The sequence below is a fragment of the Chiloscyllium punctatum genome, chromosome 2 (genome assembly GCF_047496795.1).
Source record: "Chiloscyllium punctatum isolate Juve2018m chromosome 2, sChiPun1.3, whole genome shotgun sequence".
In the NCBI taxonomy this organism is placed as follows: domain Eukaryota; kingdom Metazoa; phylum Chordata; class Chondrichthyes; order Orectolobiformes; family Hemiscylliidae; genus Chiloscyllium; species Chiloscyllium punctatum.
In genome coordinates, this window is record NC_092740.1 from 48,990,223 (window position 1) to 49,006,344 (window position 16,122).

General features: G+C 39.9%; 1 protein-coding gene across 9 annotated transcripts in view; it reads right to left on the bottom strand.

Moving 5' to 3' along the window:
• Positions 1 to 9,931: 9,931 nt before the first annotated feature.
• atg10 (ATG10 autophagy related 10 homolog (S. cerevisiae)) overlaps positions 9,932 to 16,122 on the bottom strand; it is a 229,008-nt gene continuing 222,817 nt past the window's right edge. For all 9 annotated transcript variants that reach the window (XM_072582525.1, XM_072582465.1, XM_072582484.1 and 6 more), the window contains 2 exons: positions 11,817 to 11,933; positions 9,932 to 10,869 (listed from right to left, as the gene is read on the bottom strand). In XM_072582525.1, the coding sequence (XP_072438626.1) occupies positions 11,832 to 11,933 (102 nt within the window). In that variant the 3' untranslated portion in view covers positions 9,932 to 10,869; positions 11,817 to 11,831. The remainder of the gene's footprint in view (positions 10,870 to 11,816; positions 11,934 to 16,122) is intronic.

Genomic DNA, 16,122 nt, shown 5'->3' on the forward strand with positions numbered 1-16,122 from the left:
CCTGCAGAGATCCTAAAGACTCAACCAAAACTGTGAAGTGGGCATTCTGTTCTGCTGACTATTGCAGCTACAGATCCACACAGTACTTATATTTTCACGATTCTCCATGTCTAAAATGGGATATTGGCAAGTTCATCTCTGAGAACCACCTCATATCTACTCACATTCCACACCTCTTGGGAGAGGAACTGTCAGAAATCTGCCTCATTTGTGATCAGCTCAACATCATAGTTTTCAGTTGGAAGACGTATGAGCCATGGAAGGACTGTAGGGGTTAAAAGTCATTGGAGATGGGTTTAAAACAGATGGGTTTGGAAAAACATTTGAAGGAGCAACTCAAGACCTTAACACCTCGAAACTCCTCATCACTGATGCAACAAATGCAGTGTGGTGTGGCACATGGACTACGGTAAGAAGCAAGAACATCGGAACAAGAGGCAGCCATTTAGTGTCGACAGCCTGTTCCAGCATTCAATGAGATTATTACTGACCTATGACTTACCTCAAGAGGCTCAATTTTGTTCTTTATTATATAACACCTCAGGATACCAAAAAACCTAACAATCTCAGATTTAAATTTAACAATCTGTCTGCTAATCACCATTTGTGGAGGAGTTCCAATGTTCCATTTTGTGAAGTCAATCAAAAATGCAATGCATATCAATCTAGACTTGGTGCAGAATGAGCTAATTACCTTTGAAATAAGAGCACAGTATTTTGTAATTTGGGCTATAAAGTTGAATTGCATCAATGTCAAGCCTTCTGTTTTATTCACTCATGAGAAATGGGTATAACTGGTTGGGTCTAGTTGCCATTGAGTAGGTGGTGGCAAGCTGCCTGCTTTAACTGCAGCAGTCCATGTGGTGTATGTTGATCCACAATGCCCATGGAAAGGGAATTTCGGGATTTTGACTCAGTGACCGTGAAAGAACAGCAATATATTTCCAAATCAGGGTGGTGAGTGACTTGGAGGGAAACCTGGAAGTAGTGGCGTTCCCATGTATCTGTTGTCCCTGTCCTTCCAAATGCAAATGACAGTGAGTTTGAAAGGTGCTAAGAATCTTTGCTGTTTTTTCTGCAGTAGATCATAAACACTGCTGCTATTGAGCATCAGAGGTGGAGGGATCGAATGCATGTGTCCTGGATGGTGTCAAGCTTCTTGAGTGTTTGAAGCTGCATCTATTCCGGAAAAGGAGGAGTATTCCATCACACTCCTGACTTGTGCCTTGTAGATGGCAGGCATGATGTGGAGGTGTCAGTGTTGGACTGGGGTGGACAAGTTCAGAAGTCACAAGACACCAGTTTATGGTTCAACAGGTTTATTTGAAATCACAAACTTTCAGAGCACTGCTCCTTTACCCAATGAAGGAGAAATGCTCCAAAAGCGTGTGCTTTCAAATAAACCTGTTGGTCTATAATTTAGTGTCATGTGACCTCTGACCTCATAGATGGGAGACAGGCTTTGGGGATGTGAGTCATTTGCTGCAGCATTCCTAGCCTCTGACCTGTTCTGGTAGCCAACAAATTTATATGGTGAGTCCAGTTGAGTTTCTGGTAATAGTTTCCCCATGGATATTGATTGTGAGGGATTCTGTGATGGTAATACCATTGAACATCAAGCTGCAGTATTTAGAATGTCTCTTATTAGAGATGGTCATAGCCCGGCATTTGTGTGGCGTGAATGTTATTTGTCACTTTGTCAGTCCAAGCCTGTATTTTGACATGGACTGTTTCAGAATCTGAGAAGTCGCAAATGATGCTGAGCATTGGCCAATCATTAGTGAACATACACACTTTGACTTTATGATGGAGGGAAGATCATGCATGAAATAGCTGAAGATGGTTGGACCTAGGGCACTACCATGAAGAAGTCCTGAAGAAATGCCCTGGAGCCGAGATGAGTGACCTCCAACATACACACCAGCTTGTTATGTGCCAGGTAAGACACTGACCAGTTGGCTCCATGATTCCCATTGATTCCATTTTTGTTCGGGCTCTGTGATGCCTGTATACAATGTTTACATGGTTTATTCTTTCTTCACATGTTCTCCTTCTATGTGTGGTACAATGTTCTGTGCCTGGGCTGTCTCCAACTCTGCTGATGGTTAATGTTTAATTATTATTTCAGTCAGGGAGAAAATCCAATATTTATACTTCCTTTTGGGCTGTACTTCTTTGGCAACTGTCTCACTGATGACTCAGAGCAGGCGTTTCTTTTGTTTGATATTACAGTTAAACATGATTTAATACTTCTTTCATTAAATGTGTAAATCCAGCATTATGTCAAAGTGAATTGCCAGACTGAGGATTGCTGTTGTAATTCTGACCATAAATTGAAAGGAAACCGATAAATGCCAACCATCAGTTGACGAAACAAATTTATACTTGTTCTGGATCTGCAGAAACATAGGAAATTTGAGTTAGAAGCTCGCTCAATAAAAGTGGCTGTGAAATCAGATAAAGGAGGCAAGCTATGTCCCCTTGTGCTAGCCATCTCTATCCGAAGAAAATAATTCTCACTGTCCACCCTATCAAACTCTCTGATAATCTTATATGTCTCAATTAAGCCACCTCTCAACCTCTTCTCTCTTACAAAAACATCCTCAAGTCTCTCAGCCTTTCCTCATAAAACTTTCCTTCTTTAGTAGGCAACATCCTTGTAAATCTCCTCTGAACCCTTTCCAAAGCTTCCACATCCTTCCCATAATGCAGTGGCCAGAACTGTACACAGTACTCCAAGTGTGGCCACACTAGAGGTTTGTATAGCTGTAGCATGGCCTCCTGGTTCCAAAACTCAATCCCTCTACTAATAAAAGCTAACACACCATATGCCTTCTCAACAACTCTATCAACCTGGGTGGCAAACTTCAGGGATCTATGTACATTGATACCGATATCTCTCTGCTCATCTACACTACCAAGAATCTTATCATGAGCCCAGAACTCTGCATTCCTGTTACTCCATCCAAAATGAATCACCTCACACTTTTCTGCATTAAACTCCATTTGCCAACTCTCAGCCCAGCTCTGCAGCCATCTATGTCCCTCTGTAATCTACAACATCCTTTGCCATTATCCACAACTCTACAAACCTTAGTGTCATCCACAAATTTACTAACCCATTCTTCTATACCCTCATCCAGGTCATTTATATGAATGACAAACAGCAGTGGACCCAAAACAGGTCCTTGCGGTAGACCACTAGTAACTAAACTCCAGGATGAACATTTCCCATCAACCACCACCCTCTGTCTTCTTTCAGCTGGCCAATTTCTGATCCAAACTGCTAATCACCCTCAATCCCATGTCTCCTTTTTGTGCAATAGCCTACCGTGGGGCACCTTATCAAACGCCTTATTGAAATCCATATACACTACATCAACTGCTTTACCCTCACCTGCCTATTTGATCACCTTCTCAAATAACTCAATAAGGTTTGTGAGGCATGACCTATCCTTCACAAAACCGTGTTGATTATCCCCAACCAACTTATTCCTTTCTAGATGCTTATAAATCCTATCTCTTATAACTTTTTCCAATACTTTACCCATAACCGAAGTAAGATTCATTGGTCTACAATTTCCAGGGTTGTCTCTACTCCCCTTCTTGAACAAGGGAACATTTGCTATATTCATCTTATGGCATTATTCCTGTAGACAACAATGACTTGGAGATCAAAGCTAAAGGCTCGGCAATCTCCTCCCTGGCTTCCCAGAGAATCCTTGGATAAATCCCATCTGGCTCAGGGGACTTATCTATTTTCACACTTTCCAGGATTGCTAACACCTCCTCCTTGTGAACCTCAATTCCATCCAGTCTGGTAGCCTGTATCTCAGTGTTCTCCTTGACAACATTGATTTTTTTTTAGCTTGAATACTGACAAAAAATATTCATTTAGCACTTTTCCTATCTCCTCTGACTCCACACAACTTCCCACTACTATGCTTGATTGGCCTAATCTTACTCTAGTCATTCTTTTATTCATGATATACCTTTAAAACGCCTTAGGGTTTTCCTGGATCCTATTCGCCAATGACTTCTCATGTCCCCTCCTGGCTCTGCTTAACTCTCTCTTTAGGTCCTTCCTGCCTAACTTGTAATTCCCAAGCACCCTAACTAAACCATGACATCTCATCCTAACGTAAGCCTTCTTCTTCCTCTTGACAAGAGATTCAACTTTCTTAGTAAAACATGGCTCCTGTGCTTGACCATTTCCTCCCTGTCTGACCACAATAGCTGGCCTTGAATAAGCTCCATCTTTCAATTGTGCCCATCCCCTGCAGTTTCCTTCTCCATCCTATGTATGCTAAATCTTGCCTAATTGCATCGTATTTGCCTTTCCCCAGCTATAACCTTTGCCCTGCAGCATATACATATCCCTTTCCATCACTAAAGTAAACATAACTGAATTGTGGTCACTATCACCAAAGTGCTCACCTACCTCCAAATCTAACACCTACCCAGTACCAAATCTAATGTGACCTTGCCCCTTGTTAGCCTGTCTACATATTGTGTCAGGAAGGCCTCTTGCACACATTGGACAAAAACGGATCCATCTAAAATACTTGAACTACGGTATTCCTAGTCAATATTTGGAAAGTTAAAGTCCCCCATAACAATAACCCTGTCACTCTCGCTCCTGTCGAGAATCATCTTTGCTGTTCTTTCTTCTACATCACTGGAACTATTTGGAGGCCTATAGAAAATTCCCAATAGGGTTACCTCTTCTATCCTGTTTCTAACCTCAGCCCATACTACCTCAGTAGGTGAGTCCTCAAATGTCGCTTCTGCAACCGTAATACTGTCCTTGACTAACAATGTTACCCCCCCTCCCCTTTTGCCATCTTCTCTCTTCTTACAGAACCTGTAATAACTATTCCTGTCCCCGATTTACCCATGTCTCCAAAATGGCCACAGCATCAAAATCCCAGGTACCAACCCATGCTACAAGTTCACCCACCTTATTCCAAATGCTCCTGACGTTGAAGTAGACATAAAGGTAGAAGACAGAGGATGGTGGTGGAGGATTCTTTTTCAGACTGGAGGCCTGTGACCAGTGGAGCGCCACAAGGATCGGTGCTGAGTCCTCTACTTTTTGTCATTTACATAAATGATTTGGATGTGAGCATAACAGGTACAATTATTAAGTTTGCAGATGTCACCAAAATTGTAGGTGTAGTATACAGCAAAGAGGGTTACCTCAGATCTTGACCAGATGGGCCAATGGACTGAGAAGTAGCAGATGCAGTTTAATTCAGATAAATGCGAGGAGCTGCATTTTGGGAAAGCAAATCTTAGCAGGACTTATACACTTTTTACCTACTTAATGGTAAGGTCCTAGGGAGTGTTGCTGAACAAAGAGACCTTGGAGTGCAGGTTCATAGTTCCTTGAAAGTGGAGTCGCAGGTAGATAGGATAGTGAAGAAGGCATTTGGTATGCTTTCAGAGTTTTGAATACAGGAGTTGGGAGGTCATGTTGCGGCTGTGCAGGGCAGTGGTTAGACCACTGTTAGAATACTGCATATAATTCTGGTCTCCTTCCTATCTGAAAGATGTTGGGAAACTTGAAAGGGTTCAGAAAAGATTTACAAGGATGTTGCTAGGGTTGGAGGATTTGAGCTATGGGGAGAGGCTGAACAGGCTGGGGCTGTTTTCCCTGGAGTGTCAGAGGTTGAGGGGTGACCTCATAGAGGTTTACAAAATTATGAGGGGCATGGATAGGGTAAATAGACAAAGTCTTTTCCCTGGGATTGGGGAGTCCAGAACTAGAGGGAATAGGTTTAGGGTGACAGGGGAAAGAAATAAAAGAGACCTACGGACAACTATTTGACACAGAGGGTGTATGTGTATGGAATGAGATGCCAGAGGAAGTGGTGGAGGCTGGTACAACTGCAACAGTTAAGAGGCATTTGAAAGGGTATATGAATAGGAAGGGTTTGGAGGGATATGGGCTGGGTGCTGGCAGGTGGGACTAGATTGGGTTGGGATATCTGGTCTGCATTGACGGGTTAGACCGAAGAGTCTGTTTCTGTGCTGTACATCTCTATGACTCTAGATGATGGCCTTTCTCAATTATGCCCAAGCTCAAATGCATCCCTCAATACATAGTCCTAGACCTTAGAATGTGTCAGTCTGCAACACTCAGTTGTGGACAAATTTACCTGAGAACACCAACAAGCTTTGTGTAAACCAAAGAGTGTCGTTCAGCAAATTAATATTTGTATGCAAGTGTATCCCTGACAACAACAATGATCAGCACATGGGCCTGCATTATGGAGCTGCCCATAATGAAATGCAACAAAAACCATTGCACTTATTTCTTGATTTTCTCTGCAAATGCAGTGGTTTGATGATCCTCCAGCTGTAGTTTACGTCTGTCTTGGTGTGCATCTCAGGGAACAGTAAGTAGAGCAGAGTTTTTGTTTTACAGTGGCTATGCACGCCTTCCAGGTTTTAACATATGCTCCAGCACCTTCAGCTCATCTGATGTGACAGTGATGGGAACAATGCATTGGCCCAATTCCCAAAGATTATGACCTTGCTCTTGTCTTGATTTCTCTTGATTCCCAGAACAGTTGGAACTGATTACAGATGTTCATCAGTCCTCTCTTTCTCCAACAGCTGCTCATCAGTCTGTGTACCAACAGAGGACACTATTGATATTCATGTACATGGAGGCTTTGACACTGGTGCCTCCATGATCTGGAATAGTTACTCCTCTTAAGCCCACATTCTTCCTTAAGGCCTTGCTAAAGGTTCTATACATTAGCAGGGCAGGGCAACTCAACCTGACTCCAGGTTTGATTGCCACTCATTGACTGAAACTTCACTCCCGCTGTTTGTTTCCAACAGTTGTAACCAATTGTGGAATCCGAAACCCCATTTTGTTAGGCAACTCTATTGTGTATGCATGCGATATTCAGATAAAGCCTTTCTCTTTGTCCAGGCTGATGAGGCAGGTGCCCTGAACTCCTGCCTCCCCCAGCTCTGTCCCACACATAGGCAGCCATATCCCTAAGGAGTGTGAGGTTCTTGGAGGTCTTCCAGCTAGCTGTAGCATATGTGTCTGATCAGACTGAATCCTCAACTCCAAAGCAAGCTTGCATTTTATAGACCACATGGGCTGATTAATTCACAAGTAACATTCACACAACACAATGTAATGGTTACCGCCAACATGAGGGAGAATTGGAGCATCTCCCCTTGACATGTAATGGCATTACCATCATTAAATATTGCAGTATCAACATTTTGAGGACCAGAAAATGAAATGGACTATTCATATAAATACAATAGCTAGAGCAGCAGATCTGTGGTTGGGGATTCTGTATCAAGTAACCTACCTCTTGACTCCCTAAAGCCTGTCCACCTTTGACATGATTTGGAGATGCCGGTGTTCGACTGGGGTGTACAAAGTTAAAAATCAGACATCATCAGGTAATGGTCCAATGAATTGGAAGCACTAGCTTTCGGAGAACTGCTCCTTCATCAGGTGACTGTGGATTAAACAATTGGAGGACACAGAATTTATAGCAAACGTTTATAGTGTGAAGTTCACATCACACTGTAAACTTTTGCTATAAATTCTGTGTCCTACAATCGTGTCCTCCACAACCACATGAAGGAGCAGCGCTGCAAAGCCAGTGCTTACAACTAAACCTGTTGTTCTACAACCTGGTGTTGTGTGATTTTTAACTTTGTACACCCCAGTCGAACACCGGCATCTCCAAATCATGTCAAAGGTGGACAGGCTTTAGGGAGTCAAGAGGTTGTGTGATTTTTAATTTTGTACACCTTTTACATAGCAGCTATATGGAATATCATGGAATACTCTCCATTTTAATGGATGAAGAAGCTTGTCATTATCCAGTTCAAAGTAGTCATCTTGAATGGCACATTACACATTCACACCACTAATGCACAGTTGTAGCAAGATGTACCAGATACAAGATCCTCTGCAGTAACTTATCAAGATGTCTTTGATAACACCTTGTAACCTTATGACCCCTGCTGCCGAGAAAGAAAAAGGTTGCAGACATATGGGAATGCATCAACTGTAAATTCCCCTCCACACCACGCACTGTCAGTGGGTCAAAATCTGGATCTTCCTACATAACTGCACTGTGTGTGTACCTAGATCACATATTGGTTCAAGAAGTGGCTCACCATCACCTTCTGGCATACTCAATTCTGGAATAGCCAACAATGCCCACATGTACAAGTCCAAAAATCATTCACACATGTGGAAAATGAGACCTGTTCAATAGAACAGAGTTTTAGAGATAACTATTGAAGGACTGCCTACCCAATATAACTATATCTAAAATTGTGACCATTTGTAGGCTAATAATTTTTAATTCTATTAATGGAACTGGAATTTAAAAAATAGGTAAAAATAATTCTAAAGCAGATTTGAAGGTGCATGTATATTGTTAAAATTCAAGCGAGGACTTGCAGCAGAAAAAAAAATCAGGGAACACTTTTCTAGACAAGGAACAGTGGAACTTCACCACTCTGTACCCTCCAAAAAATGTGAATACAAGAGTAACTGAAATCTTCAAGGCTCCTGGATTTTTGTAAGGTTATGATTTCGAGTGAAAGGGAGTAACAGACCATCTAACTGAATGATGCAACAAGCTCAAAGGGTGAAATGGCTTACTCCTGTAACTATGTTCATTCTGCAATATATGTAGGGCAACGTAGACAATAAGACCATAATTTCAATAGCATCATATGAATTGTAGACAAGCAGGAGGCATCAATCTGTTCTCTCTCCTGTGTTTTGTTTCTAAAGTTTATTCCTAGAATCTGAATTGTTTATTTTTCATAATTAAGGATTTGTAGTGAGAGCTTTCTGCTCATTTCTTTTGATACATTAATGGCAATTTTCTGAAGTGAAATCTATATTTATTTCACTCACCATAATCACAAAATTATATGCTTCATTGTACAGAACAAAAGTGTACACATTGCGAAAAGTGTAATCTGGACAAAAATCATTCAATCAATGGTAGTTAACAGTTAAAATCACATAAACAACAGCATACAATATTTTCCAGCTTGAAAACTGTTCAGGATTTTCCAAGGTACAAATATGTTTTTTTTTAAAATTAATCTCATTACATGTTTTCCAGATGCTAAATAAAGCACTTCAATAAAACTCTACGGACGGTATTGTGTTCTTTTTTACTATGAATTGTTCTAATGGAGGAATATATTTGAAATTCCATCACAACAACCTGAATGGAACAAGATGTTTGAGTGCAAGTGTGTAATTTTAATATGAATAAATAAAATGTATGGAATGAAGAGAGGTAGTTAGTGCAGTGATTTCTTTGTGCTTAATACCTTAAGATACAGTGCGAAGGAGGTTAATGAAGTCGCAAGGTGCTTGCTTCTTATCTTTCTGGAGCATTTAAGTAACTGAAGAATTGCAGTTTCAGTTTGGTTTGGTTCAAGATTGGAAGTCTGCTCACTCTCTCAATTATTTTGCCTGTTGTCACATGTATATGCTGTACTTGCAATAGCTGATAAGCTAGACTTGCCAAATTACGTTCAACATGGTCTCAGCATCAGCCTGTCACTATTTCTCTAGTGAGTACCAGATTTACATTTATCTCAAATATATGCAGGACATGTGTACTCCATTGGCTAAATCTTTTGTGTTCTGTTGAAAAAGTGCCAAATAAAAGTGGAAGGAAATTAAACGTACACAGTTTCGGGATTCTAAACTTCTTTACATTGTTATTTTAATGACTGATTCACTGCATGTAAGGATTTAATAGGTTTTCCATGAATATTTCTGGTTTGATTTTTTAGTTTAAATGACAGTCAACTGTATTTGTTATGCTAATATTCAGAGATGCATCCTTAACCTATTAATACTTAAAACCTGAAATGGAAAATAACCAGACAAGATTACAAATGTAAATGATATCTTGAATACTTGTTTATTAAGTGTGTACACACAAAACATATTAAACATTGGGAAGTAAAATAAGTCAGTGAGTACAAATACTTGAAGAAAATTCTCCTAGAATGTTGCAGAATTAAACACATTTATTTATGCTAATAATTATGTTTTAGTTGTTTTTAAATCGCAAACTATAGATACTTCAAGAGGTAACTTAAGTTGACCTGAAGAGGGCTCCAATGTATTTTCATTTATGCTAGTCAGTAACAGCTTCGATAGTACCTTGTTTTCACTTATTTCTTTTGCACAATATGTGACAACATTAAGCTCAATTTGCAAGCAGTGTGACACTTGCAAAAACTGAAGAAAATATAAACTGTATGTTCAAAACAAAATACATCTATCAATGTGTTTGAATCTTCGTGACAGACATTTCAAGCAAGAAGAAGGTTTTATGGGAACTCCTTGGTGTCATTTAACAAATACAGCGCATTATTAACATTTTTAAACAAAAATGCTCCTTTTCCCCTTCTCAGGATGATCTAATTTATTTTCAGTTTTAATTTAATTTCATTCCATCTCAAGATTTCTGAAGAAAATGTGTGTCTTTCTTTTGGTGTTAAGTACATTTTACTGCATTTCTGCACACACGTCCACATTAGGTTTCACAGCCACAGTGTTTAAACAAAATATCTTCAAGTTCAGTGAACATGGATTCTTTTGTCAACTATTGAAACAATATTGTATCAGAGACCAAAGATAAGTTTTCTTTAACAGCACAGACTAATCAGAGAATGGCATATCTTAAGCTGTAAGTACAGAGAACAAATCTTTGACAGTGCCAGTAAGAAGCTGTTGGTTTGATTTTGGATAAAGATCGTTGTTCTTCTTCTCAGAATTCAGTGTTCTCCGTAATAAACAACAGGATTTTCTTCTTTATCCACTTCAAACATTCCCTAAAAAACAGTGGAAAATCTTACTTTTCTTGGTTGTGTAATTTTCCTGATTCATTCCCACAAGTTATTTTCTCAAGTTAGGATTACCTGATGGTCCAGACTGCACATTTCAGTTTACCAGTCTCTTTTCCTCGAGTGACCCACGACTGGAACGAGGTGGGAAGAGACCACCTACCTAGATGATAATTGCTTGAACTTGCTCCCTGCAGAAAACCTAAGTGCAGAACTTGAAGTCAGTCAAGTCCTTCAACTATACTTACATTCAAGGAACCATAAGATGGTACAGCATGGTAATCCAGACAAGCAACCTATCAGGGCAGCATCACTTATGGTAGTTGAATACTGAGTAAAATTTAAAATAGAGTGTTCAGCATGCCAAATAAATACTAATATTATGTAATTAAGATGGCCATCCATTTATGTTAAAACAACAAGTTAAAATGTTTTACATTGCACCAATAATCTATTAGAAAAAGCTCAAATGTTAATAAATATCAAAATAAACAGTATAAACATTATTAGGAAATCCCTACTGTGTAACAGCTAGAACAACAAACCCTTTTCGATCAAACTAGAATAACAGATATACTAACATCTATGCAATCCCCATGACTCTTCATCAGATCACCATCATTTTGTGCTCAAAAACATTTCCACTTTTCTTTCTGCATTACAACCTCCACCTTCCCCGACTCTCATGTACAAAACACATGCCATAAAAAATTTACAAGCAAAGTGGAATTTTTGATAACTGAATCATCTACATACCAGGGAGCTGTAATATTTATATTTCTTGTTACAAACATCCCCCAAACAATGTAAAACACAATTCCTGATTTTATTCCTTGGTTGCAACTTGGCTTATTTCACTTCATACATCAGCTTCTGCTAAAACATTGTCAAACTGGAAGTGTGTTATGAAAAATAAATATATTGTGTGCACATACTTTCTTCAATTTGGGTCAAAAATGCCCTGTGATACAGCTGTGGCATAGCTCAACGGTACATCGAGTCCCACTACTGGCCCCATCATGCTCAGCCAGCTTGTGATGTAATTTACATTCCTAAACAAAAGAAACATAAAATAAGCATGACATTTTCTTTTAAAAAAAATTACTTAGCGTTTTTCTTTTAACGTAGACAATTACAGTTTTGAGACACTTTTGTTTTCTGCATTAGTTGATTGAACAAAGCAATGTACAGCATAATAATGAGTGTACACTATGTATTACAGTGTAGAACAAATATAAGTAAACTGGACATTTTCAAAGGCACACATAATGAATTACAAAAGGATTGCTTGCATTGCAGCACAGCTCATACAGCCTGGAGTATTCTGAAGCTGAATGTCAGTAACTCTGAAATGTGTTTCCAATCACCAGAAACCAGTCACAGTTTGAGACATGTCTAAAAGGCAGAGTTTGAGTTCGACAATGCTGTTTTTCTCCCCCACAACCATCCCCCGCCCCCATTACATTTTTTTTCTCTTTGCTCACTGGTTTTCTCCCCTTGAAAGAACGGACTCCTTGCTAGGATATGGCTCAGTGGACACAGCATGCTGTCCAGGACCTTGCTCAAATGGCCATTATTCACGTCTACAGTGAGTGTAAGCAGGCTGTTTCATAATCATCAGAAGGGGTTGTGGTTATAGATAAATATTATGCTCTCCTCATCCAGCATCCAAACACAATCACATCCAACAGGGATTTCTGGATAATGATCAGGAGCAACAACCTTAGCTGATTTCCACTTCATAATCCAGGAATGCTGAGGCCAATGTTTTGTGCCCCTACTACTGTAGTATCGGAGATCAGCTAATTCAGCATATGTTAGGGTCGATTCTGGGTCTTTCCTGCTTTATACTGTTCAGCTCCTCAGTTGATAAAGTCAATAAACCATGGAAGGGGAAGATCTAATTAAATTTCTACCTTCCTACCCACTATAAGTTTAATACTGATGAAACAAAACAAGTTGAAGAAACCAGAAATGTGTGAATGTAACAGACATAACAGTACTTGTGCTCAACTCATTCCAAAAAAAACTTTGCATCTCATTAAGAATGCATTTCAATTCTTTAAAATTGCAACCTCCTTAGCAGTCTGAATGCCAAACACAAAACAGTATATTTCTCTTCATAACTTGTAAGTAGAATGTTAACCAAGTAGGGCATGAAACTACAAAATCTTTGTAAATCCACAGTATTCCAAAAACCAGCTGAATGCAAAGTCTGAATATTCATCTTTTCTTGGATGCTGTTAGTTACAAGAGGGCAGATGGGTGGCTATTACTAGACATCTGCCAATATGAATCTGTCACCAACTATTAGATGGAACACAAGATCAGCCAAAGTCGACCTTGCCTCCAGTTTTCTCCATTACTGCAGGAGAGAGGATTGCTTTTATTCATTTTCCATCCCTCCCTTCCCAACCAGCACTGGAAAGTTTTACTGTAGACCGAGGTATGATCCCTCATTCTAACATTCCACTGCTCCTTTCCTTAAATGATTAGTAGTCACATTAGACATGAATGGCTGAAATTATGTTGTGCAATATTAGTAACCACACACATAAACATTCAGGTAAAGTTAATGATATAATCTGTTTGCTGCTTAAAACAAATGCAAACACATAATGCAGTATACACCTTACTTTGAATCATCAATTAAGGAACTGCATCTGAATATGTTAACACTTTAATACCTATATCATAATACACAATGTTATCCCACTAAACGTTTTCTCTATTTCACACAGATCATCACAGTTATTTGTTTATTTTAACAACTGCATTTTGGAAAGGCAAACTAGGGCAGAATAACCAGGGCAGGACTTATACACTTAATGGTAAGTTTCTGGGGTAGTATGGCTGAACAAAGAGACCTTGGAGTGTGGGTTCATAGTTCCTTGAAAGTGGATTCACAAGTAGGTAGGATAGTGAAGGCAGCGTCTGGTATGCTTGCCTTTATTGGTCATTGCACAGAGTACAGCAGTTGGAAGGTCATGTTGCAGCTGTACAGGACATTGGTTAGGCCACTTTGGAATACCGCATGCAATCCTGGTCTCTCTCCTATAGGAAGGATGCTGTGAAACTTGAGAGGGTTCAGAAAAGATTGACAAGGATATTGCCAGGGCTGGAAGATTTGAGCTATAGGAAAAGGTTGAATAAGCTGGGGCTGTTTTCTCAAAAGCATTGGAGAATGAGGAGTGGCTTAGTGGTTTATAAAATCATGAGGGCCTTGAATAGAGTATGTAAACTCCATGGGCTAGGGGAGTCCAAAACTAGAGGGCACAGGTTTAAGATGAGAGGGGAAAGATTTAACAGGGACCGAAGGGGCAGTTTTTCCACACAGAGTATGGTACGTGTATGGAATGAGCTGCCAGAGGAAGTGGTGGACGCTGGTACTTTTAAAAAGCATTTGATGGGTATTTGAATAGGAAGGATTTAGAGGGATATGGGCCAAGTGCTGGCAGGTGGGACTAGATTTATTTAAGAAATCTGGTCAGCATGGACAAGTCGGACTGAAAGTTCAATTTCCGTGCTGTACATCTCTATGACTGTATGCCTCTATTTCACATTGTTTTTAGACACTATGATATAGCACAGCTTAAGATCAAAGATGGGCAAGGAAACCTGCTGCTCATCACCAAACAATGAATCAGTGCTCTGCTATATTGAGCACCACTTGGAGGAAGACAGGGAGCAGCAAGAGCACAAAATGTACTGGGGATGAGGGCCTTCTATGTTCATTACTGAGAGGCTGAATGGCACCATTGCTGACTGGGACCTTAAGGATGCATCTGCCTAATAGGATTCATGTCAGATGCTGAGTAACCAATAAAATGAAAATTCTATGAAACCTTTTCCTCACCCATCACTTAACAATCTAGCTGTTAAGGTGGGAGTGACCACTGCACAATCCTTGTGGAGTCAAAGTCATGAAGAAAACTGTCCCCAGGTCAACCCAGTGCTGTGAGCTAGTGAGTCCAGAAACGAGAAGCTAATGCAGCCGATTGCATGATTGGAGAAATGATTCAGGATGTCTGAGGTACCTGGGGAATTAGTGGTTTCTAGAGAAGTTGGAACCATTACATACTGGACAGGTTACACCTCCATTCAGCTGGGACTAATATCTCTCACAAGGAGGTTTACTGGGGCTTTTGAGAAGTGTTTAATTTATTTCATAGGTGAAAGGGAACTTGAATATTGATTCAGAAAGGAAAGAGCAAAACTGAAAATGGAAGGCAGAAAATTGTGAACAGAGTATGGGAGGCAGTGAGAAGAAAGAATAAAAGTATCAAAAGAATTTGTCAATGCATATGGTACATACTTCAAAGAAAGGAATTCAGTGAATAAAGCAGATCAGTTGAGCTCAGAGGCACTTATGATATCACAGTTACGAATGAAACTTGGCTAAAAGAAGGGTAGCAAAGACAGCTCAATAGTGACAGCATTCTAAATGAGATAATGAGAGAAAGAGCGGGGGGAGTTTGCAATATATTCGCTAATAAAACACAGACAGCCAAGAGACGATAAGCTAGATGATTTGATGGGATGAATGGCAGAACAAAAAAGGGCACTCATGGTGCTAAAAGTGAATTATGACTGTCCAGTCAGAGGGAGATGGAAGAAAAAAAAGTAACAACAGAGCAGTGGTATATTCGGGATTTCAGTAATCCTAACATTAACTGGGGTGGAATCAGTGTAAATGGTACAGGTGGAACAGATTTATTAAAATGCACTCAAGATAACTTTTTACCTCGTTCCTAGCAACCACAATCAATGAAAGGGTAGTTTTGGACCAGGTTTAGATTTTACAGGGTGAAATGGTCCCCAACACTAACCCACACACCTGCTAAATGGTTGGTAGGGACCATCTCTGCCCAAGGCGGAATGTCTGCTCTCCTGCTGCCAATGAGGAAATAAAATCCTGGAATTCCCTCCCTAACAGCATTGTGTTTATTTACAGAATATGAAATGCAGCAGTACAAGAAGACAGCTTATCACCACCTTCTCAAGTACGACTAGGGACAGGCAATAAATTCTGGTCAGCCAGTGACCCCACATCCCAGGAATGAAATTTTAAGAATTCTTGCATTTATTAATTAGCAAGCTCACTCTTTTTGGGAAGTCAAGAAAGTTTGGTTAAATTGGCTCCTTTTAATACAGAGGTGAGGAGAAAGTATTTCTTTTCGTGAACCTGTGGAATTCACTATCCAATAGGACGGTGGAGATGGGGACAGTGAATAAACTGAA